The sequence below is a fragment of the Delphinapterus leucas genome, chromosome 1 (assembly GCF_059928025.1).
Source record: "Delphinapterus leucas isolate spDelLeu-1000000601 "Yukka" chromosome 1, BTC_Dleu_Yukka2, whole genome shotgun sequence".
Lineage (NCBI taxonomy): Eukaryota > Metazoa > Chordata > Mammalia > Artiodactyla > Monodontidae > Delphinapterus > Delphinapterus leucas.
This window is the reverse complement of record NC_143129.1, coordinates 39,288,444-39,314,140: the sequence shown is the minus strand read 5'-3', so window position 1 is coordinate 39,314,140 and position 25,697 is coordinate 39,288,444. Positions and strand designations below refer to the sequence as shown.

The window sequence follows — 25,697 nt, the reverse complement described above, 5'->3', positions numbered from 1 at the left end:
CGTCACGGCCTCTGCGGGGGCGTCACCCCGCCAGGCTCTCCAGGTAACTGTGGCCGCAGCAGCCCGCGGTGTCAGGCAGCGCACCCCCACCGGCCAGTGGGCCGGGGCGGGGCGGGGCGGGGTGGGGTGGGAGCGTTCCCGCGGCCCCCGCCCCGCGGCCCGTGATGTCACAATCGCGGCGGGCCCCGGCGTTCCCGGGTCGGCTTCGGCTTCGGGCGCCCGGCTGCGAGGCGGCGATTGAAGCGGGCCGCTGGCTCCTGAGTCATGGACTTCCCCAGGCCCCTCCTCTACCACTCCCACTCCCGCGCCGGGCCCCCCCGCGGGGGCTAGCGTCCGCGCGGCGGCTCCGAGGGGGTGGGGCTGCAGGGAATGGCTGTGCCCCCTTCGGCTCCCCTGCCGTGCTCGCCCTTTTACCTGAGGAGGCAGGCGCCTTGCCCGCAGTGCTCATGGGGCATGGAGGAGAAGGCTGCGGCCGGCGCGGGCTGCCGGGAACCGCCGGGCCCCCCGAGGGCCGCCGCCGTCCCGTGCTTCGGCATATCCGTGGACCAGGACGACATCCTCCCCGGCGCCCTGCGCCTCATCCGGGAGCTGCGGCCACATTGGAAGCCCCAGCAAGTTCGGACCAAGGTAGCAGAGCGGGCGCGGGGCAGGGGATGGGGCCCCGCCGGGGCTGGAACGGGGATGCGTGGACGTGTGTTCGTGCATCCTTCCGGGTGTCGGTCCCAGGGGTGCGCGGCTGCTGCCCAGAAGAGGGCTGAAATGGTGGTTTGCGTATGTATTTCTTTCTCCATCTATTTTGGTCCCTAAGCAAAGCTAGGCTCCCGCCTCCCTCGGCCCTCCACACACACCCCTCCTCCTGGGGCTCTCGGGCACGCGGGAGATCCACCTGCCCACTGTCAGCACGTTGTGCGTGCGGGCCCTACCCCCTGTCGGTGTGCGCCGGTGCCCCTTGCTGCCCAGAAGCAAGTAGCCATCCGGCTCTGAAACCTGCGGAGGCAGGAACTTTTAAGGGCACCCCCCCACACTCACACACCCCATAGTGGGAGCAAAGCCTCCGGGCTCCGAGCTGTTCCTGCTGGTCCCAGGAGCCACCCTGAGGAATTCCAGCTAGCCCCGAGCCCTGAGCTGCGTGGAAAGCCTCACCATCGCCCCTAGCTCTGCCTCAGCTCCCCCTACACAGGGCACCTCCTCGCTCTGCTGGGCACACTGGCAGGGACACAGACGTGGGCAGAGGCTCCCCCTGAGGAGCCTCAGGCTGACTTCCCAGCAGACCTGCCTCCTCTGTAAAGAGTCTTCAGCTGTCCCATTCCCTCTGGGAGGATGCTGCCCTGAGTGGGCACCTGCAGCTTATGCTGGAGTGGTAGGGACTCCATGCTGGTGGGCCTTCTGGGTGGGGAAAGGCGTGGTTCAGGACCATGTGTGAAGGTTGACAGACCCCTTTTGGGGGAGGGGTGAGTGGGTAACATTTTCAGAATAAAAGACAACTTTAGTGTAAAACCATCAGGGCATCAAGCAGGCCTGAGGTTAATTCCAGCGCTGGCCTAACATGATGTCTTCCAGTCCCTCCCCTCTCTGGTCCTCAGTTTCCCCACCTTTTATTACTTCGAATGTCCCTAAGGCCCCTTCCAGCTCTCTCACACCGTTCCCCATAAATTCCATGGTTCATTCCTCCTTGTCACCCTACCCAGAGAACCTTCCCAGGATCTACTGTCTCTGTCTCTTCTGGCCCTAAGGAGCTCTGACCCCCTGGCCCTGGGGTGGGTGCCAACCTCAGTGCCCTCCTTTACCCCTGCCGCTGCGTGGGGCGAGAGGGACCGCAAGGAGCCCTCTGCCTGGCAGGTGGTGAGAGGCAAGTTGGGTCAGGCTGTACGCGTCCTAGGTGACTCCCCTCCGTCTGCCGCATCCTGGTCCATGGAGGTTTCTTTCAGGGCCCGATGGGAGAGTGAAAAGTGGAGGGGGGAGGTAAGTGGTGTGAAAATTCCTCCACCGCCAAATCCCATCCACTAGAGGCAGACCCAGGAGAAGCATGCCTGGGCTGAGCCCAAGCTGCCATTTTTTTCTTGAACTCTCTGGTCTACCTCAAGCATTGGGAGAGGGTGGAGGGTTAGGAGCAGTGCTGAGCTCTTTACTAAGTGAGAGGGCTAAAGGACGGGGGTTCTGTGCAATTGTGCTCAGCATTCAAACGAGCACCCTGTGCTGGAGCTGGGTCACCACGAGGCAAGAGCAGAGTCCCTGCCCCACACATCCCTCTCCCCCATGCCAGCGCTTCACTGATGGCATTACCAACAAGCTGGTGGCCTGCTACGTGGAGGAGGACATGCAGGACTGTGTGCTGGTCCGGGTGTACGGGGAGCGGACAGAGCTGCTGGTGGACCGGGAGAATGAGGTCAGGAACTTCCAGCTGCTGCGAGCACATGGCTGCGCCCCCAAACTCTACTGCACCTTCCAGAATGGGCTGTGCTACGAGTACATGAGGGGCATGGCCCTGGGGCCAGAGCACATCCGTGAGCCCCGGCTCTTCAGGTGAGGAGGGTGCCCAGTGTATCATTCATCTCCATGGTTCCACAGGCCTTGGGCTTTGAAATCGTTGGCTAGCTTCCCTGGTGGAGTGGCATCCATGAAAGAGACTCTTAAGATCTGTGAACTCCTTGAAATTGCATGAAAAATGTGTGTGTGTTTACGTGCCTTGCTCTGCGGAGAGGAGCTATAGTTCTGTGTAGCTTTTCAGTGGGGTCTGCTAAAAGGATGTGTTCTTGGGGAGGCAAGTGAGAATTTTGGTGAACATGGGACCAAAGGGGGATCTGCTTCCTGGCCCATGCCTCAGCCCTCCACCCATCCCAAGTCTGACCTGGAAACATCTCGGAGCCTTGGAAGTGAAATCCCCAGAGTGCTCAGGGTTTCCTGTGCCTCCCCTCCTGCCGAGGGCTCAGGCATTCCTGGAAAATGGGCCTTATCCAGGGTGAGTGTGGTTGTACCAACCCAGAGAGATGCCTCCCCACCCCAGTCTGAGCTCCTTCTGGGCTTCCTGACAAGGTAGGAGCCCAGGTTTAGGAAACCGCTGAGGCTTCCTTCCAGAGGCTCACAAGGACCCATGGCCCCCAGGGAGCTGCTCCTATTAAATGCCTGGATGTGTAGGACCCAGGAACTGGACTTAACCTTTAAGCCCTGTGGATGCCACTGTTGGGGGTCTGGAAGGGGGAGAACCAAAGAAGAGCCCATATTATGCTCTCCTCTGACCATGCTGAGCAAGGATGTCCGGCAGGATCCTTCTTCCTCCCCACAATGCCACGCCCATGTGCAGGGCCCTCAGACTGTAGTGACGCTTGAGGCAGACCAAAATTTACCCCTGACACCGGGAACAACAGCGTGGGGGTCTGCTTGAGACCCTTGGGATCTGTCCTGTCCCACCTAAGGGGAAGGAGCCTTTCAAATCTTGAAGGGAAACAGGAAAGCCCAGGCAGGGAGTAGGCCCAGAAGCTTCTTAGCCGTCACCTGCTACCCAGCTGACCTCAAGCTAGTGCGCCTGGCCCTATTTGCAGGGAACCCCTAGCAGGCCCTCTAGGGACTTAGAAGAAGGAAACCTGAGAGCACTGCCTCTCGGGCTGGTTGAGCCTCAGGGTATTCATGTGGAGTTGTATGTTGTAGCCGTGTGTGTGCGTGTGTGTATCTGGGGTGGGGGTGGGGGACATGCAGCCCTGTGCGAGGGTCTTCTCAGGCTCCAGGTGGTAGTTCAAAATGCACCCAGCTAGAGATGTGAGGTCAGAGCGGGGCCGGGGGAACTCTGTCCTGACTTCTCCCACAGTACCCCTCCCAGCTCTCCCTCAGTCTTGTGCAAAAAAAGCTCAGATATTGTCAGGTCCTCACCACTCCCAGTCTCCCGCCACCTCTGGGAATCTGATGCTGTCACTCATTCTTTCATGGAAACAATTACCATTGTCAGGAAGATTGAAGATGGATTTAGGTTTGATAAGAAGAAGAACTTTACATTTGGGGGAGAGCCAGAAAGTGGGATAAGTATGGGAGGTAGACCCTTCCTTGATGAGTTTCCCAGGATAGACCATTATCCTTCTGGGATGAAGGTGGATCTCTGAGGGAAAGGCAGGGAGGAAGAGGACCCTCACCTCCCAACCTCCGCCTCCTGCGAGGCTTTGCAGCATAAAAACGCTGACTGTTGAGGTTACTTTCATTGCTATTCCAGACAACAGCCCTATTGATATTCAAGGAAACACTCTGTTTAGGCTCTTTTCGGAATCTTCCTTTGGGTAGGGGAACCCCGGGTCTCAGGGGCTGCTCCCCTGCCTTGCCCAAGCCCTGGCGGGCTCCCTCCTGCCCCAGGGCCTCTCGCCTCTGAAAGCACAGCCTTCATCTCTCACCCACACGGTCGCTGCCACGCCCCCTGCCCCCTCCACCCTCTAGGAGGTGGGAGCCTTGGGGGCTTCTGGAGGAGCCCCTAGTCTGCCCTGCTATTCTGTTGGGCGATGGCTGTCCCTTCCAAGGACCTGGCCAGGGGAGGAGGTGTCCCTGGAACAGCTCGGCAACAAGGTTTCAGACAGCCAATGCCTTTGTTGTCTTTCCCAGTGATTATTATTCGAGCAACAGGCAGAGGCGAAGGAAGCTTGAATGCTGGAGGCTTGGCAGCTGAGTGGGGGGTGGGGCTCCAGAAGGGAGAGCAGGCAGAGGACTGGGGGAGCCCAGCTGGGACACAGGGCCTCAGACGCTGGGGTCCTTATCAAGGCCTTCCCTCTCTGCCCAGTCAGTCCTCTATCCACCCCCGCCCTCTCCCAGCAACCTTCCCCAGCTCTGCTTTCTCCTCTCCCCACCGCCCCCTCCTTCTCTCCCGGGACCTTGGATAATGTCCACAGGAGAACTTGAAAATAGAACGCTGGTTTGTTTTGCGTCCTTGGCACCCAGCCGCCAGCATCAACTCCCTGCCGCAGAGGAAGGGGCTGCCCTGGGCCAGCCTGCTTCCCTCCCCACCTTGGCCAGACTGATAAGAGACAAGCGTTTCTTCCCTGCCTGGCATTACCACCCCCTGATTGCTTGGTGCCCTGCATTTACCTCCCCCTGAGGGCGTGGGTCTGAGTCCAAGGGGGCTGGGCTGGGGTGGGGGGTGGGAGGGGTTCCGCCCCCCTCCCCAGGTGACCCCTCTGTCCTCAGGGGTTGCTGTAGGCACTCAACCTTGAGGTGGGGCAGGGTCACTGACCTGTGGCCAACGGCCCACTGCTTTGCCCTTTCACTCCCTGAAGCTCCCCCGGCTCTGGTTCTGGAAGGGGAGCTGCTGAGCTGAAGGCCTAATCTCGTTTTCACGCCTTCTGCTGAGACCTTCCTTCTGCAGGACCAAGAGCTCCTAACAGATTTGTAATAGCCTACACTTGGCCCCAGTGGACCTTGCAGGGCCATTTCTTTATGCTCATGAGTGGCTGAGCTGGGGAGGGCCTGCCCCACACTCATACTCTACTCCTCCTGTTTTCTGCTGTAGGCTGATTGCCTTAGAAATGGCAAAGATTCACACCATCCACGCCAACGGCAGCCTGCCCAAGCCCATCCTCTGGCACAAGATGCACAATTACTTCACCCTTGTGAAGAACGAGATCAACCCCAGGTACAAAGATCTGAGAGGGTTCAAGGCTATCACTGTCTCTGCTGCCTTAATATGACCTCCCTTCCCCAGCCCGCCCCGACAGAAGGTTTAGTGGCTTCAGTGCTGATTCCTGAGCCCCTGTCTCCAAGCAGAGTTGGGCTGATTGACGAAACCTCAGGAACTTGTTTCCGCAGTTTTATACCTGTGTGCTTATTTCTTTTTTTTTTTTTTAGAATTTTTAAAATTTATTTATTTATTTTACATCTTTATTGGAGTATAAATGCTTTACAATGGTGTGTTAGTTTCTGCTTTATAACAAAGTGAATCAGTTATACATATACATATGTTCCCATATCTCTTCCCTCTTGTGTCTCCCTCCCTCCCACCCTCCCTATCTATGTGCTTATTTCTCCTTCAGTTTTCTGGTTGTGGCGGGGAATAGGGTCAGCATCTCCCCATTTCACTTGAAGGATACTGAGCTCAGAGACTAAGCTTTGCCCAGTGTCACAGGGCTAGTCAGAGGCAGGGCTTCTGTTTCCACACAGGGCCCTTTCGACCTGAGCTGGCTTCTGAGCAATGAGAAGGGAGGGACCGACCTTCTTGAGAATGGGGTGGGGCTGAGTTCAGAGGCAGTCAGAAGAACTCAGCTCGTCAGCTGACAAGCCCTTGGACTTCAAGATTCCTGCTACTTGCCTGGGCACCTCTTGTCCCCACATGGCTCTGGGGCCCCGGTTCCTCACCTTGTTCAAACTGACAGCTCGCTGCTTTCTCACCGCTCTTCCCGGGGAGGGGCGCACCCTACCCATCCTGACATTGCCTTTCCCCAGGTAAGACGCAGTTCCCTGGACCTATCCTTATGCTCTCACCGGCAACCTGAGAGTCCTTCTGGCCTTCAGATGCCTGACTCCCCAGCATACCCTTGAGTGCTGAGAAAAGGATGGTGGCATGGAGAAAAGATTGAGGTCATCCCTGCGCCCCGCAAAAAAGGCCATAGTGGGTCTCTGATCCCTCCATGTTCGCCACTGGGGCTGAACATCACTCTTCTCCAAATGTTCGTGGGAGCAGGGCACAGAAGAGGTTTGGAGGAAGGGTATCTCCTTCTCCCTCTAAGATGGTAATAATTAACCATCCCGATCGTGTGTCTCTGTCACATGCATGCACACATGACTTTATCTAGATCCTCCCTGTCAGAGATTATTAAGCACCGCTTTGGGACTACTTGTCTAGGACAGCCTATGTTCAGACCTTCTATGTCAGATGGCTCTGGGACAAGGACTGCTTTCCCCCTTAGGACTAGAACAGCACATGGAGAGCAAGACCCTCTGATCATCCAGCCCACCACTTTCGTTTGACAGATGGAAAAACTGAGGCCCAGAGGAAGGATGGGACTTGCCCAAGGTTATACTGATACGTGGCAATTCAAGGACTAGAGTCCAGGCCTAATGCTCGGGCAGGACCCTTGTTACTGCAGCTTCTTCTGACTGTACTGTCACTGTGTAGCCTCGGGGGGTGACCTTGTTAGGAGGGGAGTGTGCCCTGAGGAAGAGCTGGCCAACTTCCTTTTCTCTTGTCTCACCTTTGACCTTAGGCAAATCAATTTGCTTAAATTGAGCCTCTTGAGGGGATGATGCCTGCCCTAAACTGTCTAACCTGCCGCAAGCAGGGCAGCAATGAGCAATCACTCGGATGGGGTGAAGCACTTGAGCTCCAGTCGTTGCCTAATAACCCTGATTTAGTCAGTCCTTCATTTCACAAACACTGATTGATTGGGATTTAAAACAACAAAAAACTTGAAGGTGACAGGGGCCCTGCCCTCAAGGAGCTTAGAAACCTTCCGTGTAAATAGGACCTGGCTATGCAGTGTGTGTGATGTATGCAGGGGTGGGAGCGCCAGGGAAAGTCTTCTTGGCAGAGGTAGTATGGCAGAGATGAAAAGGGAGGCCTCCGGCTGGAGGAGACAGCATGAGCACAGCTTGCTTGTGGATGCTGAGTAGATGAGGGCCTGGCTGGAGCAGATCTTTTTTTTTTTTTTTTTTTAATTTTTTTTTTAAGATGTTGGGGGTAGGAGTTCATTAATTAATTTATTTTATCTTTTTGCTGTGTTGGGTCTTCGTTTCTGTGCGAGGGCTTTCTCTAGTTGTGGCAAGCGGAGGCCACTTTTCATCGCGGTGTGCGGGCCTCTCACTATCGCGGCCTCTCGTTGCAGAGCGCAGGCTCCAGACGCGCAGGCTCAGTAGTTGTGGCTCACGGGCCCAGTTGCTCTGCGGCATGTGGGATCCTCCCAGACCAAGGGCTCAAACCCGTGTCCCCTGCATCAGCAGGCAAATTCTCAACCACTGCGCCACCAGGGAAGCCCTGGAGCAGATCTTCAGGAGGGATTGGGGATGGGTCGTGGGAGATGGGGCTGCAGAGGTGAGTTGGAGCTAGACTGTGAGGGGCCTTCAGTGCCAGGTTAAGGAGCCCAGATTAATTTATCAGGCAGTGGAGAGTCAGTGTGAAGGTGTTGGAGCCAGGGGTTCATTGTAAAGGACAGATTTGGGTGGGAGTTGGGGGCTTCGAGGCAGGGAGGCCAGCTGGGGGAGTCTTGTAATTCAGTGGGCAACATCTAGGACTAGGGTTCCCAAATTGGAGCATGAGATTCCCCTGGGTGCTTGCTAAGTACAGATTTCGAGCCTAACCCTGGAGATTGATTGGGAGGTCTTGCATTAGACCCTAGGAATCTGCCTTTTGACCGGCTCTCCAGGTGATTCTGAGGCAGGTGATCAAGGAACCAGGCTCTGAGGAACGTTGCCCTAGGGAAGCTTCATGGAGGGATGGAGAATAGGGGGATGAGTCAGGTCTTGTGGAAACAGATTTGATAGTCTTGGTGTTGGGTGGGACATGGGGGAACCCAGCGTGGCTGGGGAAGGTGGGGTTGATAACTGCTTAAGGGGCATCAAGAGGAGCTTTGGATGGGTTGATTGGTATGAGGGCAAAGGTGATGAGTCAGGGGCTTCCCTGGTGGCGCAGTGGTTGAGAGTCCGCCTGCCGATGCAGGGGACACGGGTTCGTGCCCCGGTCCGGGAAGATCCCACATGCCGCGGAGCGGCTGGGCCCGTGAGCCATGGCCGCTGAGCCTGCGCGTCCGGAGCCTGTGCTCCACAAAGGGAGAGGCCACAACAGTGAGAGGCCCGCGTACCACAAAAAAAAAAAAACGTGATGAGTCAGTAAGTTTGAACACTTAGAAAGTCCTTTCCCTGTGGGGAGAAGATACTTCCTCCCCCTTCCCCGCCCGGATCCTGAATGCTGAGTGGACACTTGCCAGGCAGCAGTCCCTTCAGGGGAACCCCCAGGCTTCCCTGAGGAGGGCCCCCAGCCCCTTCACCCCCTCCTACTCCTCTGAGGGACAGAGCTGTTCTGCCTGGGGTGTGGAAGTTTCTGTGATGCAGTGGTGGGCACTAGTCTGCCATCCCCACAGCCTTGAGCTAGTCGAGTGATGTCAGGGCTGAAGGTAGCAAAGCTGGTGACGTTTCAAGCGCTCGGGGGAGGGAAGCAGGGCTGCACAGGGAGGTAGAAGGCCAGTAAGCAGCTGTGTGGCCTTGGGGTGGGTAGGGTAGGGATCAGACAGAGGTCAGGGCCTGGGCAGCAGGCATCTTGGATGTCAAAGACATGTTTTTCAGGCTAAGACCTGGGCAAACCAAAGGAAGCCTCCTAATTCTTATCTTTGGATGGTCTCGGTCCAAGGGGGAAAAAAAGAATCTTAAAGGAAAAGGTAGCTTCTTAAGAAGAGCCCAGATTAAAATGTATCTTATGCAGACCTGTCAACACAGATAAATTCCAGTGAGGGTGAGGGGAGGCCTCCACCATCCCACCCCTAATAGACCCCTAGACTCAGAGTGGCCTGTGCAGAGCCCCTGAGGGGCACTGAGGCCCCCTCAGTTCAGAGGCTCAGCTTGATTTTGGATCCTTGGATAGGCTGAGGACTGCTTTCCTCAGGTGAGGGAGTAGAGTATCCAGCTGTGTAAGACGCATCTGGAGGCGGGAGGAAGTCTCTGCCCTCCCCTGAGCCTCAGATGCCCCGTAGGGTTAGACAGGAGACCTGAGATCCCCTTTAGCGTTGACCTTCTCAGAGCCTGGAGGGAGCCTGCAGCTCATCCGTGTCCAGGGGAACATGGGGATGCCTTAGTCGCTGACTACTCTTCCCTGTATTCTGGCTTCTGGGCTGCGTGAGGGGCAATGGGGCATCCTGGAGGAGGGTCAGAGAGGACGTGTCTCATTTACATCCTCCCGCGTGTACCCTCACTGCCCTGGACAAGAAAGCAAACAGGAGTCATGTGAATGGAGATAAAACCCCGGAACCACCAATGGGTGGAGGGGAGGAGGCTAGGGTTTTAAGGGTTCTGCTAACTCTTTGGTTTTTCAGTATACACAGAACTGTGCTTCCTGGGAGCAAAGTTCAGAGCATGGGAGCGCAGTGCACCCTCACCAACTTCCCCGTGACCTCTGAGAACATCATTGACTGACCTGTTCATTCATTCCTCAACATGTACTTTTAGCAAAAATGCCTGCCATGGGCCACAGGATGGGGCGGGCTGAGGGACAGGTGGCCTTCATGCATCTTTGTTCCTACACAAGCAGGGGGCCGGGGCAGGGAAACACACCCATAGTTCAAGGGGGAAGAGGTGAGTTATTGAGCCACAGCAGAGCAAGTGCTTTTCAATTGAAAAGCCCTCGTATCCCCTTGGCCTTGTAGGAGTGGGCCCAAGAAGCAATTTTTTTTTGCTTTCTTCTGTAGACCTGAGTGGTCTCGCTGTGCGATGGGAAGCCAGTCTAGATGATCTCTAGTCCTTTCCAACCATGACGCCAGCCACCAGAGCAGGAGGGAGACTCACAGCAACGTCCCTCTGTCTACTCAAGAGGGTGCCATTGCTGCCGCCACTCCCAGGGCACTGTCACTCTTCCACTGGAGGAACTCTGGGGTCTTATTTTAGAGAGCTTCACCTCCCCCTAGGAATTGTTTCGAGCATCCCAAGAGCAGGTCTGTTTGCATCCCTCCCCTGCTGCCCTTGTTCTTTCTGGAATAATTGAGTTTGGACATTCACTCTCCCTCCCCTGACACCTCCTTGTGCCTCCATCCTTATTTCCCTCTCCCTTTCACGAAGTATCAGGACACTGTTCGGTCAGGGACTTTTACACTTTGCAAAATGCTTTTATGCCCATGTTTTAATCAGCTTCTTAGAATAACCACAGGAAGTCAGAAGGACAGGAAAGGTGAGTGCCATTTTACAAGTGACAAAAGTGAGGGTCTGAAAGGTCAGCCGTTTGTCCAAGGTCCCTCTGCAATAAGAGGTAGTGATGGGGCCAGAGCCCAGGGCTTTTGAGGCCAAGCATGTGCCTGTCTGCTATCAGCCCTCCCTCCACCGACCACCTTTCTTGCCACTGTCCAGCCTTTCTGCAGATGTCCCTAAGGTCGAGGTGTTGGAACGGGAGCTGGCCTGGCTGAAGGAGCACCTGCCTCAGTTGGACTCCCCTGTGGTGTTTTGCCACAATGACCTGCTCTGCAAGAACATCATCTACGACAGCACCAAAGGTACAGCTTCCCTGGCCCTGGCCAGGCAGCAGCAGGGCTCGGGCTGCTTGGTCAGCTGGCGTTGGGGTTCTGCTCCTCAGCCTGGTACTTGGACAAGCAAAGTGAGACCTTCTGGTGTAGGTCTCAAGTTAATTTGTAGGAGAGAAATGAAAAAGAAACAAATTCCCACTTAGAAAAATCTTTGCCAAGAAAGAACTCAAAATCATGGTTTGTGGAGCCATTCCCCTGACAACGAGGACGTCTTGGCTGCCCTGAGCCTTCCCTGTGTTCCTGATGATAGCTTCACCCCCATGGAGTACTTGGCTTTATTTTCTGGTCCTCAGCCATGCTGAGGACAAATGTCTTTAGTTGGGGAGGGTCTGAGGACCCAGCTGTGTGAGAGGGACAGCCGGAGCTGGGGAAAGGGCAGACAGACAGATGGAAAGATGGAAGGAAGCAACTTAGAAGAAAGTTGCCACTGAGAAGTTGGGTGAGGCTGCAGAGGCCGGTGAGAGTCAGTGGGTGCATTCCTGAGGTCTGTGAAAGCTTGACCAAGCCCTATGTCCAGATCTGGGGCCAACCCTCACTGCCTTTCCTCTACCTCACAGGTCACGTACGGTTCATTGACTATGAATATGCCGGCTATAACTACCAAGCTTTTGACATTGGCAACCATTTCAATGAGTTTGCAGGTGAGAAGGGCATTACTCTTTGGCCTATATCCTCCTGGTGATGGAGGGCCAGGTCCAGGGGAAGGGTTGGAGGGGGTTCTGTGCATGGGGAATGGAGGCTGGACACCCCTGTCCTCAAGATATCACAGCTTGAGGGAGGGGCCAGGCACAGCCTGCCTTGAGAAAGCACCGGGTCTCATGGGCAGGGGGGTGGGGTGGGGGGCCGAGGCAGACCCACATACACAGAGCAAGCCCCTGCTAGCCCATATGGCACTTTGGTACAAATTAGGGAAATGTGCCCTCTGTGGGATCCCTGAGGACATTCGGCTTGGCATGTGAATTCTAAAGAGACCCCGTCCTTCCTCTGGGCAGACACAGCCCATGCCAGCTGGCCCAGCTCAGCTTGATGTCAGCCTCCACTCACCCCCTGTCCAAGCTCCTTTATGCCCAGTCAACCCGTGCAGTCGTACATAGGGGCCCTGCAGGCAGATAAGGGGCAGAACGAGCTGCAAGTAGCTATTTGCCTGGTGACCTGATGAGATTAATCATGGTGCAACTAGTTAACAGTGTGCACTTTGCAACTTGACTCCCCTGCTTCACATCCTGGCTTCATTGCTTACTAGCTGCATGACGCTTGGGGCAGGTTACTTACCTTCTCTGTGCCTCTGGAAAATGGAGATGATAATAGTGCCTACTTCATAGTATTGATATGCGATACACACACCGGTGTGGCACATACTAAGCTCCACGTTGGTATTTGCTGCTGATGTCAGGCAGGGGAGCTTTTCTGCCTCCGAGGGAGGCTGGAGCAGCCATGGAACAGGTAGGATTTGGGGTGTGTCCTGGAAGAGGTTGGATTTGGGGTGTGTCCTGGCATAGGCCGTCCTTCCGTAAAGGTAGGTGTGTACAATAGAATCATTTGTGTAAAGGAAGCAGGGCAAGTTTTTCCAGCTCGAGGGCTTAATTGTTAAACAATTCGATGGGGCTAAAGAGGCAACTGGTGGATGGAGGTGGACACTGGGGCTGGAGGGACATCCCCAGGCTAGCAGTGCGGGGTGCTCAGCGTGATGTGGCCAGTCCGTATGGCTTAGGATAGGTGAGGCACGCCCAGGCCAACTGTAGAGCCGGCACCTGGGCCAGCCTGAGGCACTCCCCAGGCCAATACAGGCCAATCCTGCCCCTTCTGGAACCCCAGGTGACCAGGGCTGTCAAGCACTGCTTGTACCTGAAGGTATGACTCCCCAGGGGGGCCACCAGCTGCATCTAGGCACCCAAGGGACAGATGGGGCCTCAGCTGGGCAGAGCAGCTGAGCTGTGGGGTGTGGCCTGGAGCAGAGGCTGGCACCCGCACGGCACTGGGCCTGTGATTGCTCAACTGACAGACCCACTGGCCTTTCCAAAAGGGATAATTTTTAAGCATTTTAAGTCCTTCTCGCCCAGCGCTTGGAGCAAAGTCCAGCTGGAATTTCTCCAAGGGGGCAGACTGCATCCTGCTTCCAAGTTGAGAATGAAGGAGGAGGAACCTAGGATGGGGGGAGGAGGAGGGCAGTAGAGGAGAGAGGCATCTCCTGTGTTCTCAGGAGCAGGGAGACCCAGTGCTGGGAGCTAAGAACCAGCCTCTAGTAACTGGCTGTGTGACATTGAACAGCTTTCTTCCACCTGGGCCTTAGTGTCTACATCTGTGCCAGGACCTTCTTCTCCAGCCATACTCTTGGGGGCCCAGAAGACTGAGTGTGTTTCTCCAGGGATATAAGGGAAGCTTGGGAAAGATAGGAAGAAAAGAAGAGGGAGGAACAGACCAGACAAGGTGGCCCAGTCCTGGTCCTGTCTTTAATAAACTGTTTCTTTCTGTACCAGCTCTGAATCTAGGCTCTCTGCCATCATGCCCAAGATGTGGCTGGTGCGTACTGGGCTGGCAGTCTGAGGACTCAAGGAAGGGTGGGACTAGAAGGAGTCCAGGCCATTTAGCTTAGGGGTTCCAAGCCTGGCTGTGTTTCCGAATCACCTGGAGAGTTGGACATGGGTGGGTGCCTGGCAATCTGTATTTTCGCCAAGCACTCCAGGCGATGCTTTTAGGTTAACCAGCTCAACACTGGTTCAGGAAGCAGTATTTGAGGTGCATTACGTCCAGCCCTTGCTTTACAAATGAGATTTTGGCCAGTGAAAGGAAAGGGCTTGCCCGAAGTTAACTGGAGGTTAGCGTCAGATCTAAGACAACTAGCCTCCCGATTCGGGGCTTTGACCCAGCGCCTCCAGTGTGCCGTGGTTCTGTGTAGGGCTCAGGGATACAGTGGTGCTGTCTTAGGGGGTCCCCATCACTTCCAGGACTGTGCCTTGCCCCTCAACGAGTCTGCCTCTCTGTGTGCTTTCCTCCAGCTCAGCCCACTGAAAGCAGTGCCCCCAGCTGGGATGGGGGTCGACCCTCCACACATTAGAGTTTGGTGGTCAAAGAAGCTGCATTCTTTGCACAGCCCCACAGGACACAGGAGATGGAGGTTTTGAGGGGATCAGGGAACACCTACTGAGCTGGAGGAGACCCCCAGGTGGGCCCGTCTCCCAGCAACTTCTGTGCGGCTGCCTCCCCATCAGGTGTGAATGAGGTCGATTACTGCTGGTACCCAGCGCGGGAGACCCAGCTGCAGTGGCTGCGCTACTACCTGCAGGCACAGAAGGGGATGGCTGTGACCCCCAGGGAGGTGGAGAGGCTCTATGTGCAAGTCAACAAGTTTGCCCTGGTGAGTGCTTGTGACTGGAAGGGGTCGGGGAAGGAGAGCTGGGAGGAGGGACTCAGGGCCCACCCCCAGCTCCTACCTTCTCACAGCCTTGTGGTGGAGGAGGAAGCAGAGCCCAGGGTCAGGGGTGAGGTCCTGGGGGAGTCCCATCATATGCTCCTGAACCCCAACCTAGAGGGGGACTCTGGGAAGAGCCATCTTGGGCATCCTCTTAATACTGACACCCTATTCCCTGCTTTCCTCCCCTTCCATCAAGTCCAGGTCCTCTCCTTCCTAGAGAACTACTTCCAGGAAAGAGCCCAGCTTCCTATTTTAGCAATTCTCTCATTTGGACAAGTTCTTTCTAGTGTCTAACCTTAGCCTTTCATGCCACAGTTAAATACATCCCTTGAGTTTTGTGTTGGGTTTTTTTTTTTCGTCTTTGGAGAAGATAAAGAATGTCAGTTCTAATCCTCCTTGTTAACTGTCTCCACTGACTCACTCAAAACTCTATGTAAGCCTTTCCCATCAGGCTCTTTCTTCTCAAATTACTGTGCTGTCAGTTCTTGATTTTGAGTGCTAATTATCCAAGGTACATGGTTCATGCCAGGTCTCCACTGGAATGCACCAAGGGGATTGCTAACTAGTCTTACTAATGTCAGCCATGCATAAGCGAGAAGACAAGTCAGCTGCCCTGAATTTCACAATATATCAGAGAACTTAAATAAAATCTTTAATTACCTGTAATTTTAAATTGCCTATTCTATTTTCCTCATTGGTATAAAACTGATTCTTATCAGGTTCTTCCTTTTTTAAAAAAATTTATTGAAGTAGATGATTTACAATGTTATGTTAATTTCTGCTGTACAACCAAGTGATTCTTTTTCAGGTTCTTCCTCTTAACTGTTCCACCTATGCCTTCATCTTGCTAAATTTTTAGTACCCATTCCCACTTGCTAATTGATCTCTGCCCCTTTTAAGTCGTGAAAAGGGAATAAAATGGCGGGAGGTGCTACAGAGCCAACCCTAGAGTGAGCAGGACTTGGGGTGGGGCAGGAGAGCCACAGGAGTGGGGGCCCTGGCCTGGGGTCGCTGGAGCAGCAGGAACCACGGCGCTCTAGCTTCTTGAACGTAGGGTGGTCTGGGCCCCGGGGGAGTTCTGGCTCTGGGGAGGCAGCTGAACCCTTGGTCAGCAGCCCGGCTCATGTCTGCACTCATTGTCTGACCTCGCCCACCTTGCGATAGAAGAGGGGGGGAAGGGGTGAAAGAAGCCACTTTAGAGGTCTTCCAGCGACTGGACCTCTGATGCCCACGTGGCCAGGGAACTGCAGATGGGGTGCCACCCCCTCCACTGGCAACCAGGCCTGAGCTCTGCCTTAGGGATTTCTCTTGTCCTGGATACCTTGGGCTTGAAGATTCTCCTGGGTAGGGAGCGGCCAGGGCTGGAGTTCAGGTTCGGCTTAGGCTGGGGAACAAGCTGAAAGTCTGCTTAAGCCTGAGGGCAGTAGAACCTACTCTGCTTGCCTTTTTCTAGGAGTGGAGTCCCCAGATACCATCCAGTGACTTGACCTCTAGAATATCCCCCACCTGTGCTGGGGAGACCCCACTTTGTCTCTGCCAGCGTCTTAGCTCTGTGTCTTCCACAGTGCCTGTGTCCCTCCAGCTATGGGGGTCCATGACAGGTTTGGGGGGCTCACTACACTGATCTTCTCTGATGTGTTTTCAGGCGTCTCACTTCTTCTGGGCACTCTGGGCCCTCATCCAGAGCCAGTTCTCCACCATCGACTTTAATTTCCTCAGGTGAGTGCAGGGAGCAAGTTGAAAGTCAGTTGGGGGGGGGGTGCGTGGAGGAAAGGAAGAGCCTTGAACCCAGTACGTGGGGGTAAAGGACACCCCAAAGAGAATGTCCAGGTCCATTCCTCTGCCCTGCTCACCATCCCCATTCCAGCCAGCCCATGCGAGGCGGGTCACTGCTCCAGGGATGCCTGGGGAAGCACGTGTGCCCAGAATCCCTCTCTGGAAGTGGTCAGAAACCCTTGCACCCTGCCTCCTGATTCCTCTTTCCCTATTATAGCCTGCTATCTGCTTCACTGCCCGGCTCTTCTGCCAGGGCTCTTCCCCACAGAGCCCGGTGCTGAAGGGAATTGCTGGAAATTAGTCTGAAAGATCATGAGTCCAAACCTCATTTTATAGCAGAGGGGCCAGAGTTCCAGAGGGGTGGATGACCGGCTGAGGTCCCTTGGTGGTTTAGCTGACTATGCTGCCTCCCTGCATGGGGTATCAGACCCAACTGCTCCTTTAGTGGCCCCTAGTGATATACTAGGGGCTGTACCGAGACTGTACTTGAGTATTGACTACTTAGGCGGCCCTGTCGTGCGAGATACACATGTCCCTAAAACCAGGAATCATTTTGTCTTCCATTCTGGTCCAGTCTCTTTGTCTTTGTCCTGCCCACCCACCCTCAGCTGGAAAGGAATCACTATGCTGGCTTTAAAGTGTTCACAAAAATTAGAGAAATGCAAGTCAAACCCACAATCGCATCTGCCTCACCCCCATTAGGATGGCTACTTTTGAATAAACAGAAAATAACAAGTGTTGGTGAGGAGGTGGAGGAATGGGAACCCTTGCGCACTGCTGTTGGGAACGGGAAATGGTGTAACTTCTGTGGGAGACGATACGGTGTTTCCTCAAAGAGTTAACATAGAATTACTGTACGATCCAGCAATCTCACTGCTGGGTATATACCCCAGAGAATTGAAAGCAGGGTCTCAAGCAGATATCTGCACAACCATATTCATAGTAGCATTATTCACAGTAGCCAAGAGGTGGAAGCAACCCAAGTGTTCGTTGATGGGTGAATGGATAAACAAAATGTGGTCTATACACACAAGGGAATGTTATTCCTTTGAAAAGGAAGGAAATTATGTCACATGCTACAACACGGATGAACCTTAAGGACATTGTACTAAGTGAAATAAGCCAGTCACAAAAAGACAAATACTATATGATCCCACCTAGATAAGGTAACTAAAGTAGTCAAATCTATAGAAACAGAAAGTAGAATAATGGGTGATGGGGGCTGGGCACTTGCTGTGTGGGGGAGATAAGAGTCCAGTTTTACAGAATGAAAAAGTCCTGGAGATCTGTTGCTCAACAAGGTGAACGTACTGACCACACTGAGCTGTAAAGACTCAACAAACAAACCAATATGTTTGGGGAGGGGTTGCTCCAGTCTAATCTAAGAAGAAAAATAAAATTATAGTTGAAGTGAAAACAAAACAAAACAAAAAACTCCAGCCTGGGCTAGGGTCCATTTGCCCAGACCTAGATGGGCTGAGCTGGTGAGAAACCTTCCTCATGGTGTGAGTGCCCCCAGCAGGGCTCACCTGGCTACGCTTCTCACCCCCAGTTCCCTTTCCTGTCTTCTGGCAGGTATGCAGTGATCCGATTCAACCAGTATTTCAAGGTGAAGCCTCAAGTGTTGGCCTTGGAGATGCCAAAGTGACCAGCGTTCCCATCCGTCCCCTCCCATCTGCCGGCCAGACCTGTTCTCCAGGGCTCCATTCTGCTCTGGGGTCTTCACCTTTGGACAAGGTGGGCGAGGGGACAGGTGGGTGTCCCAGAAGGCTCTGCCCCTGTCGCCAGCCCCCAGTGATGCTTCTGGTGACCATTCTTGGTTGGAGGGGCTGATAGGCCCCAGCTCTGGGGGTCCTCTTCACCTTGCCAGACTGGGTGGTGGGGAGTGCCTGCAGCCTGCCAGGGCTCAGACCACAGCCACCCTGGAAAGGCTGGCATTCCCAGCCCTGGGCCATCCTGGCATCTGGGCTGCCTTAGATGTGTCTTTGACCTTCCTGGCTTGGGGAAGGGGGAAGGTGGGAGGGCTCCTTTCTACCTCCAGGGCCCTGAGCCTCCAGCCTGTTTACCCCTGCATGCCCCATGTGGGAGGTGCTGAGCCCAGACCAGCATCCTGCCGACTCTGACGGATGGATGTACATATCTTGGGGGGGGGGTCTAGAATTGGGTTTGATGGCTCCCCCAGCAGCCGCCTCATCTGAGATTACTCCCTTTCTCCAAACCACATCCAACCAAACAACCCCGCCCCGAACCTCAGCCTGAGGACGTGTGCTCTCCTCCAGTGCCCTTTCTGCTCCAGGCTTGTGTTCTGTACCTCTGCCGCCTGCTGGGAGGGAAGGCAAGGGAATGGGCCACCAAAGCCTGGCTCTGCTTCATGCTGTGGCTTGGCCAGAGGGGACAGAGCCAGGAGTGGGGTGGCCGGACAATAGCCAGCAGGCTCCTGCCTTGTTCCCTCCCTTGCCCTCCAGGCCCTCACTTCCAAGGAACAGTCTCTCCATGTCCACCTTCTGTCCTGAAGTTGACCCACGGTCTCCACACTGGGGAATGACTAGTGGGAGTCTAAGGGCAGGGGCCAGGGACCACCGGGGCTTGCCCAGCCTGCAGGAGCCTGGGTGGGGTCGGTCGTGAAGGTGCTGAAGGAGCTGTTGCCCCGACTCTCAATGGCCTCCACCTCCTTTCTGCCCTCACAGCCTCTCAGGCCTTTCTGGCTCTGGCCTATAAAATTTTTCATTTGTAAATTATCATGGTTTTCTGCATTAAAACGGCCATTTATGGACCACTCTGTGTCTGAGTGCCACTGGTAGGATTTGACTAGTTCTCCTGCGGTGGGGGGGGCGGGGTGGCAGGGCGCTCCAGTCCCTCCTCTCTGGGGTCCCTTTGGGCTGCACACTTTGCACCATGCTCTGCCTTTACCTGGCTCACAAGGCCTGGGGTCCTGATTTGGGGTAGACCTGGGCAGAGCTGGTGGTCTCACAGCTCCTCTGCTTTTGACCATCTTGCTAGAATAAGTTGACCCTGAGAGGGCACAGCTTCGAGGGAACTAAACCGTGGATTCCAAGAACTTGGCCTATCCAGGTGATGGACCGGTAAGACTCCAAATGCAAGTGCTCAGGACTTCTTCCTTGGTCCTCACTGGCCCCAAGCGGTTGAGTTGAGCGGGAGGTTGCTGTGCTGTGCCTGAGAGCAGGCAAGGGTGATTTCTGGACCCAATATGTCACTTTCTCAGAAAGCCAGAGGGAGGAAGAACGGAAGCTCAAAGGTGAGTGGGGCACCCTCCCAGCTTCCCAGGCTGCGCTCCCAGGGCCCCCAGAAGGCGCCTGGTACCCTTGGTGGTAGCAACCGCAGCAGCAGCAGGTGCCTTCCAGGTGGACTCTGCCTGTTTGGCTTTTGCAGAAGTACCAGGGTGCCATGGCAACCACTGGAGCTGAGCCGGAGCTGGCAGCTGGGGCCTTGCTCAAGGTCATGGTGATCCAGGGTGGCCAGGCCCCTGACGGGTAGCAGTATCACATCTAGGAAGGGTGCTAGTGGAGGATACGGCTGAGAGATCTGCCCCGGCATAGGGAGGGTGCCAGGGCTGGGCAGGTAGGGCCTCTGGAGGTCATCTGTGGGGTCAGGTGGTCATGAGCACCACCTTCCTGAGGACTGTATGGCAGTGCCCACGCTCCTTGTTCCTCTCAGATCCACCTCTGGAGCTGAGGGCAGAAAACCACTGTGAAGGCAGCTTGGTTTCCAGCCTCCTGGGGCCTTGATGTCACAGCACTGAGATGGTGGTACAGCGGTGAGCAGGGCCCCCCAGGTATCATCTTGTGCCCCTATGGCCCGGCCACCACCAGCACCAAAGGAATTAACCTGCAGGCACCATCCCACTACCGCCTTTCCTCCAATTCTCCAGGGGAGTGGGCAGGTGGGGGCAGGGGAGTTTAGGCACACCCCTCCCGCACAAAGCCTGGAGGCCCACCGTCTCGCTTTTCACTGCCACCCCGCACTAACCAGCCCCCCTGCCCACCGGGCTCAGCACCAGGCCTTGGAAACTCGAGGGTGGCCTTGACTCCACTCCCTGAGGCCACTTCTTGACACTTAGCAGGCTCTCCGGGCAAAGCACTCCTGGACTCTTCATCTCTGCTGGGCTCTCACCCCTAACCTCCGGAGAGGCACAGAGAGGGCAGAGAACAAGCTCGTGCCCCACCCTTCCCGATAATGGTAATGTCCAGGACGCTCTGTTCCTGGCCTTTCAACCCATCTGACTCCGCCCGCCTCTCCGGGGTCCAGGGGGGTGGGGCTCCAGGGCACCAACCACAGGTTTCCGGGCAGAGCTTTTCCCACCCCAGAAGGATGCAGGGCACGTGACTCTCTCTCAGCAGCTGGAATGAGGACAGGACAAGGGTTGCTGGAGGGAGTAGGAGGTGGGCAGTAGTGGCCTCAGGCTCTCCTGAGGCCACAGAGGACCTGGGAATAGGGAAGTGAGAGGAACTCAGGACTGGCAGGGGGTGAGGGTGAGCCTGGCCAGGAGTGTCCTGACCAGACTGCCCAGATTTGGTCTGGAACATAGTGAGAGGTGGTGGTGGGGACTGGAGGGTTGCGGAGATGGACAGGGAAGTTGAAATGAGCAACTCTCCCCTGTGACCACTAGGGGGCAGGCGCCACAGTCAGCCAAGCTCCTCTTCCCAAAGAGCACCTTCATCTTTTCCGCAAGGGGCCCAAGAGGCTGGGCTCTGCGGCTTGCCACTGCCCTGCCGGTGACCTGGGGTGGGGAGGGCAAAGAAAAGGAAACTCAAAGCTCTGGGAGGCTGGGCTAGGAGAAACCAGCAAAGGCTAGCAGCCAGGATCCTCCCTAGATCAAAAGATCGGGACCCTAATTCTTGGGGTGTCTTTACTCCCAAGTTTGTGGCCCGGGAATCAACCATACCTACCTTCTCTCACCACTATCCTCTCCAATTTAGAAATCCATTTTCCAGCATTCAAGAGCCTCTGCTTGAATACTTCTGTGTTGGGAAGCTCACTACCACTTTTGACCATCTTTGTCAAAAAGTTTTTTATGTTAAGCCAAAAATGTTGACCCTTGCGACTTTCATCAAAAGGCCAAGTCCTAGTGCTACCTCATGAGCTACATCAAATATCTATGTGTTGCCCATTTGACAGCTTTGAAGAAAGCAATCTTGTCCTTTCTGCCCTACCCTAGTCTCCTTTTTTCTGGACTAAACATCCCTGGCCCTCTCAACCATTCCTTGAAGGACGTGTCCATCCACTAGGCTCCCTCCAGTCCTCTGTACAGGATGCCTGCCTCTGGGCCCCTCCATTGTGAGAATGGCCTTTTCTATTGAGGGGCCTGGGAGTGGCATGATGCACCTGAGACCAGGACTGTGTGGTGTACACTGGCCCATCACCTTGCTTGTTGTTAACACACGCTTCTGTTAATCCAACCCAAGTCCAACTCTTTGACACGGTACTGTTCAGCTTTGTTGCCCCCACTCCATATTAATGGGGTTAATTTTTCAGCTACAAGAGTTGGTCTTTTTATCAACTCTTGTTGCATTTTGAGTTTCAGTCACCCAGCTCTTTTAGGTCTATGGGACGGTTATTTCTCTTAGTGTGACACGTAGGTCTTTGAAATCTCATTTCAAAGCGTAGGGTCACAGAGCCCTGAAGTACATAAATAGAGACCCTGCTTCATTAATCAGTATCCTGGGGGGCTTATAAATGGGCTCGTGGTGTCCATGTGAGCCCTTTTCTGGAATGAGGGTCCACAGCTTTCATTAGATTTTCAAAGGGCTCCTTCTCCAAAAGAAGATAAGAGCCATGGCTAAGGCATAACCTCCTTGTCTTCAGATGAGGAAAATGAGGCCCAAAGGGGAGACTTGACACACACACACACACACACACACACACGGCCACGTGGCTAGTTCTGGGGAGAACCTGAGCTTCCTGACTCTTACTACAGTGCTCTTAACCACTGCCTTCTTTCTTAGGACCTGGGTGGGGCACTTTGCGGTGAGGTCTGCTCACCTCCTTGAAGCAGGGGCAGGGTCTTACTCAAGTGTTGGCTCTGGGGGTGGCATCTGGCCTGGGCCTCCCTTGCCTAGGATGTTTCCTCCCTGGCTCCATGCCTGAAGTTCCACGGAGCTGCCACCGGGGGCAGTGGTGCCCGGGCTGGTGGCACATTTAGGAATTCTGGACTTGGGCCAGCCTCACCACCCCATCCCGTCCCAGCAAAGGCCAGATTCTGAAATGGTCTGTCTTTATTATGTCAACAGAAAACAAAAAAATTCCCCCAAGTGTAAACAGGAGAAATGTGCTGGTTAAGTTACTAATCATTATCTTATTATTAACAAAATAAAGCACTATGTTTACAGTCATAAAAAAGAAACAGCCTGGAGAGAAGCTGCCTTGGGGAAGTAGAAGGGGAGAAGATGGGGGAGCGGACACAGACTCCACATCTGTCCCTTTAGGATTTGGGGTTCCCTTCCCACCTTGCCCCAGGGCTGTTCTGGATCTTTGGAGTCAGGTGCCAACGGGATTTGATTTTCCTAGGGAAAGGGATCAGGAGCTGAGGCAAGTTACGGGTGTAGAGTGGGGGAGGGGAGAGGAGCGGGCAGGTGTAGGGGCAGAGCTGGGTGGGAGAGGATGAAGCCTTCCAAGGACAGGGTCGGGGTGGGGAACTCCCATCCCCTGCTCAGGACAGAGGAGTGGAGACCAGCTGCACAAGAGCCCCCTCTCCAGGGCTTCTGTCACTTACAGAAGGGGGCACCATCAGTCCTCCTGCCCCCACTCCTGGCACTCAGGTTGGGACCAGGGGCTGGGGCATCATGACAGAGCCCCTTGGAAGCTGAGCACATTCCCATGCTGCTGGGAGCTAAAAATGGCTCCATGGGAACTGACATGCAGAGTCAGGGAGGGAGTGAAGGGGCAGGCAGGGGAGGTTAGGATGGCTGGGGAGCCCAGGGCAGACCAGGGGCTTACAGACACCCAGCAGGCATTAAAGGGGCAAGGGCAGACACGGAAGAAGGGAGAGACACAAAAAAAGGCCCTGCAGAGAAACAAGGACAGAGAAATGCACCAAGGACACACAGAACCTGAGACACCCAGACTGACAAAGAGGTAGCAATTTGGGGACAAAGAGAAGCACAGAAAGAGCCCCCCGGAAAAGCAAGAATGGCATCAAGGGACACACCCACAGGAACTCAGCGACAGTGCCTGGCACTCAATAAATACCTTGTGCAATGAAAGAACAGATGAAAACATGTGCACTTGCGCACATGGGTACACACAGACACACACAGACACACACACACACACACACACACACCAGCCAGAGGCACGAAAGGCTTGGCAGAAGATAGAGACATGGAGGAGAGCCAGACCTCTCTGCACAAAGTACAAAGCGATCCTCGTGGTAGAGGAGCGATCTGGGGTACTGTGGTGGGGCGGTGCGTGCTGGTCCGTGGTGGCTGGTCCAGCCAGGACAAGAATGCAAACAAAGCATGTGGCCCCAGGGGAACAGGTCTGTAGCTGCCATACCCCTGGGATGGGCAGACCTGCAGGAGGGGAGGGTCATACAGTGTCCCCTGGCCACGAGCCCCAAGGGCCACCACGGAGCTCAGCCAGCCCAGCCCATCACCGCCATGCAGGACCCACTCGGGCCATCAGATCCTCAGGTGTGCCCACAGGTGTGGTGGGGAGGGGGCATCTCCCATCATGAATGTATCTACAAATGCACAGCTGTGCCCATCTCCCAGGCATGCGCAAGTCCAAGTACCAACGCAGTCCGGGTGGGGTTGCTGTGCCTGCTGGCGTGGGGCCTGGTCTTCCCCATGGAGGAGGGCCAGGCCCACGTAGCCGGGATCAGTCTGTGAGTACCACCAGCTCCCCGTCGCTCTTCTCCTCGGCCTCTGAGTCCTCATCCTCGCTGTACCGGTACATCTCGCCATCAGCCACCGAGTGCCTGTCCTCTGTGCCCTCGCCCTCCTCCCTGAGGCTGCAGGTGTTGACGATGACAGGCATGTTTGGGTCCAGGCTGCGGGGCACATAGTGCTCCACCAGGGGCTGTGCCAGGGGCACGCCTGCCACCCGAGGGTACAGGACATCTGAGGGGCTCATCTGCACCTGGCTGGCCTGCGGGCTGCGGGCCAGAAGAAAGGCATGGTTACAGGTGCACCCGCACTTCAACCCCGACCCTGCTCTCCTCCGGTCCTCCGCAGGGCGTGCCCTCCGACCTCCCACCCTTTTGGCTCCAAGACACATACACCCGGCTCCCTGGCTGCTTTCTGATGGCAAATTCACTGTCAGCTACAAACCCAGGGCCACGGGTCCAGACATTCGCAGAGGATCCTGTGTAAATCCAGTTTGGGGAAACTGTATATTTCATATGCCCCAGAGAGCTTCCTATTTAAAGAAATCCACTAGGATGCTTGTTTTGGTCAACTCCGGAATCCTCTGTATGATTATTAGTACCTTGATTTTTAGTACCCCTGAATTTTTATTGAGTTTGTCAAGGGGACCCACGGATACATTTCTCCAGATACCCACTAGTCCCCTGTCAGTCACAAATCTATATCCTGATCCACCAGGGACTCACCATAGTCACAGTCACCACTACAGTCACACACACATAATGCCCACACAAACGTATGCACACACATGCGTGCACACACACAGCTCCCCTGGAATCCCACTAAGGCCACACGCTAACCCCTGCCACTCACAAGAGCTGTGTGTGCGCGCACACACACACACACACACACACACACACACACAGTCTCAGGCGCTGGGGAGGCCTGCTCACGGGGTCGTGTAGCTCTGGCGGGCATCCTGGCGCCGGGTCCTCATCAGAGCCTTGTACTCGCCCACCCGCAGCCGCTTGCCCTCCACGATGCAGGTGCGCTTGGGCCGTGGCTTGTACTTGTAGTCAGGGTACTTCTCCAGGTGCTGCCGGCTCAGCCTTGCCTGCTCCTCGTAGTAAGGCTGCTTCTCCTGGTTGGTCATGGACTTCCAGCGGGAGCCTGGCCCAGCCCCCAGGGGCAGGCAGTCAGCTGGGCTCTGCTGACACCCCCAGCCCCCTGCAGATCCTGGAGGCCCCGAGAAGGTTTTGGTCCCCAGATATATGTGCAAGCACCTATACACAGCAAGGGCCTGGCCCAGTGTGGGTGCTCCATAGATATTGAGCGAATGAATGAGGTTGGCATGTATAAGGATATCCAATTGCTAGCTTAAGACACAGCACCCACCCACATACCAAACTACACAGCGACTCTGGGAGGCCTCTGGTCTGCATGTTTTGCATAAACAAAAGAGTAGCCACCCAGGCCCCCAACAATCCCCAGAGGCTCCCTGCTGAG

The 25,697-nt window shown here is 55.2% G+C and overlaps 2 protein-coding genes across 9 annotated transcripts in view; one reads left to right on the top strand and one right to left on the bottom strand.

Annotated features, from left to right (window-relative positions):
* Positions 1-263: 263 nt before the first annotated feature.
* ETNK2 (ethanolamine kinase 2) lies at positions 264-18,833 on the top strand. 3 transcript variants are annotated; one of them, XM_022593720.3, is made up of 8 exons: positions 264-627; positions 2,264-2,523; positions 5,480-5,602; positions 11,008-11,150; positions 11,738-11,821; positions 14,390-14,535; positions 16,238-16,311; positions 17,944-18,833. In XM_022593720.3, the coding sequence occupies exons 1-8, from the start codon at positions 370-372 to the stop codon at positions 18,014-18,016; spliced, it is 1,161 nt and encodes a 386-aa protein (XP_022449428.1). In that variant the 5' UTR covers positions 264-369; the 3' UTR covers positions 18,017-18,833. The 3 variants fall into 3 exon arrangements, with proteins under 3 accessions (XP_022449428.1, XP_089764446.1, XP_089764447.1); XM_089908320.1 differs by lacking the exon at positions 5,480-5,602; XM_089908321.1 differs by lacking the exon at positions 14,390-14,535.
* Positions 18,834-22,583: 3,750 nt separating this feature from the next.
* The window catches only part of SOX13 (SRY-box transcription factor 13), a 44,829-nt gene continuing 41,715 nt past the window's right edge, over positions 22,584-25,697 (bottom strand). For 3 of the 6 annotated variants that reach the window (XM_089908312.1, XM_089908305.1, XM_089908308.1), the window contains 2 exons: positions 25,145-25,427; positions 22,584-24,481 (listed from right to left, as the gene is read on the bottom strand). In XM_089908312.1, coding sequence (XP_089764438.1) covers positions 24,205-24,481; positions 25,145-25,427 — 560 coding nt within the window. In that variant the 3' untranslated portion in view covers positions 22,584-24,204. The remainder of the gene's footprint in view (positions 24,482-25,144; positions 25,428-25,697) is intronic. The other 3 variants (XM_022593719.3, XM_089908316.1, XM_089908318.1) reach the window with 1 other exon arrangement.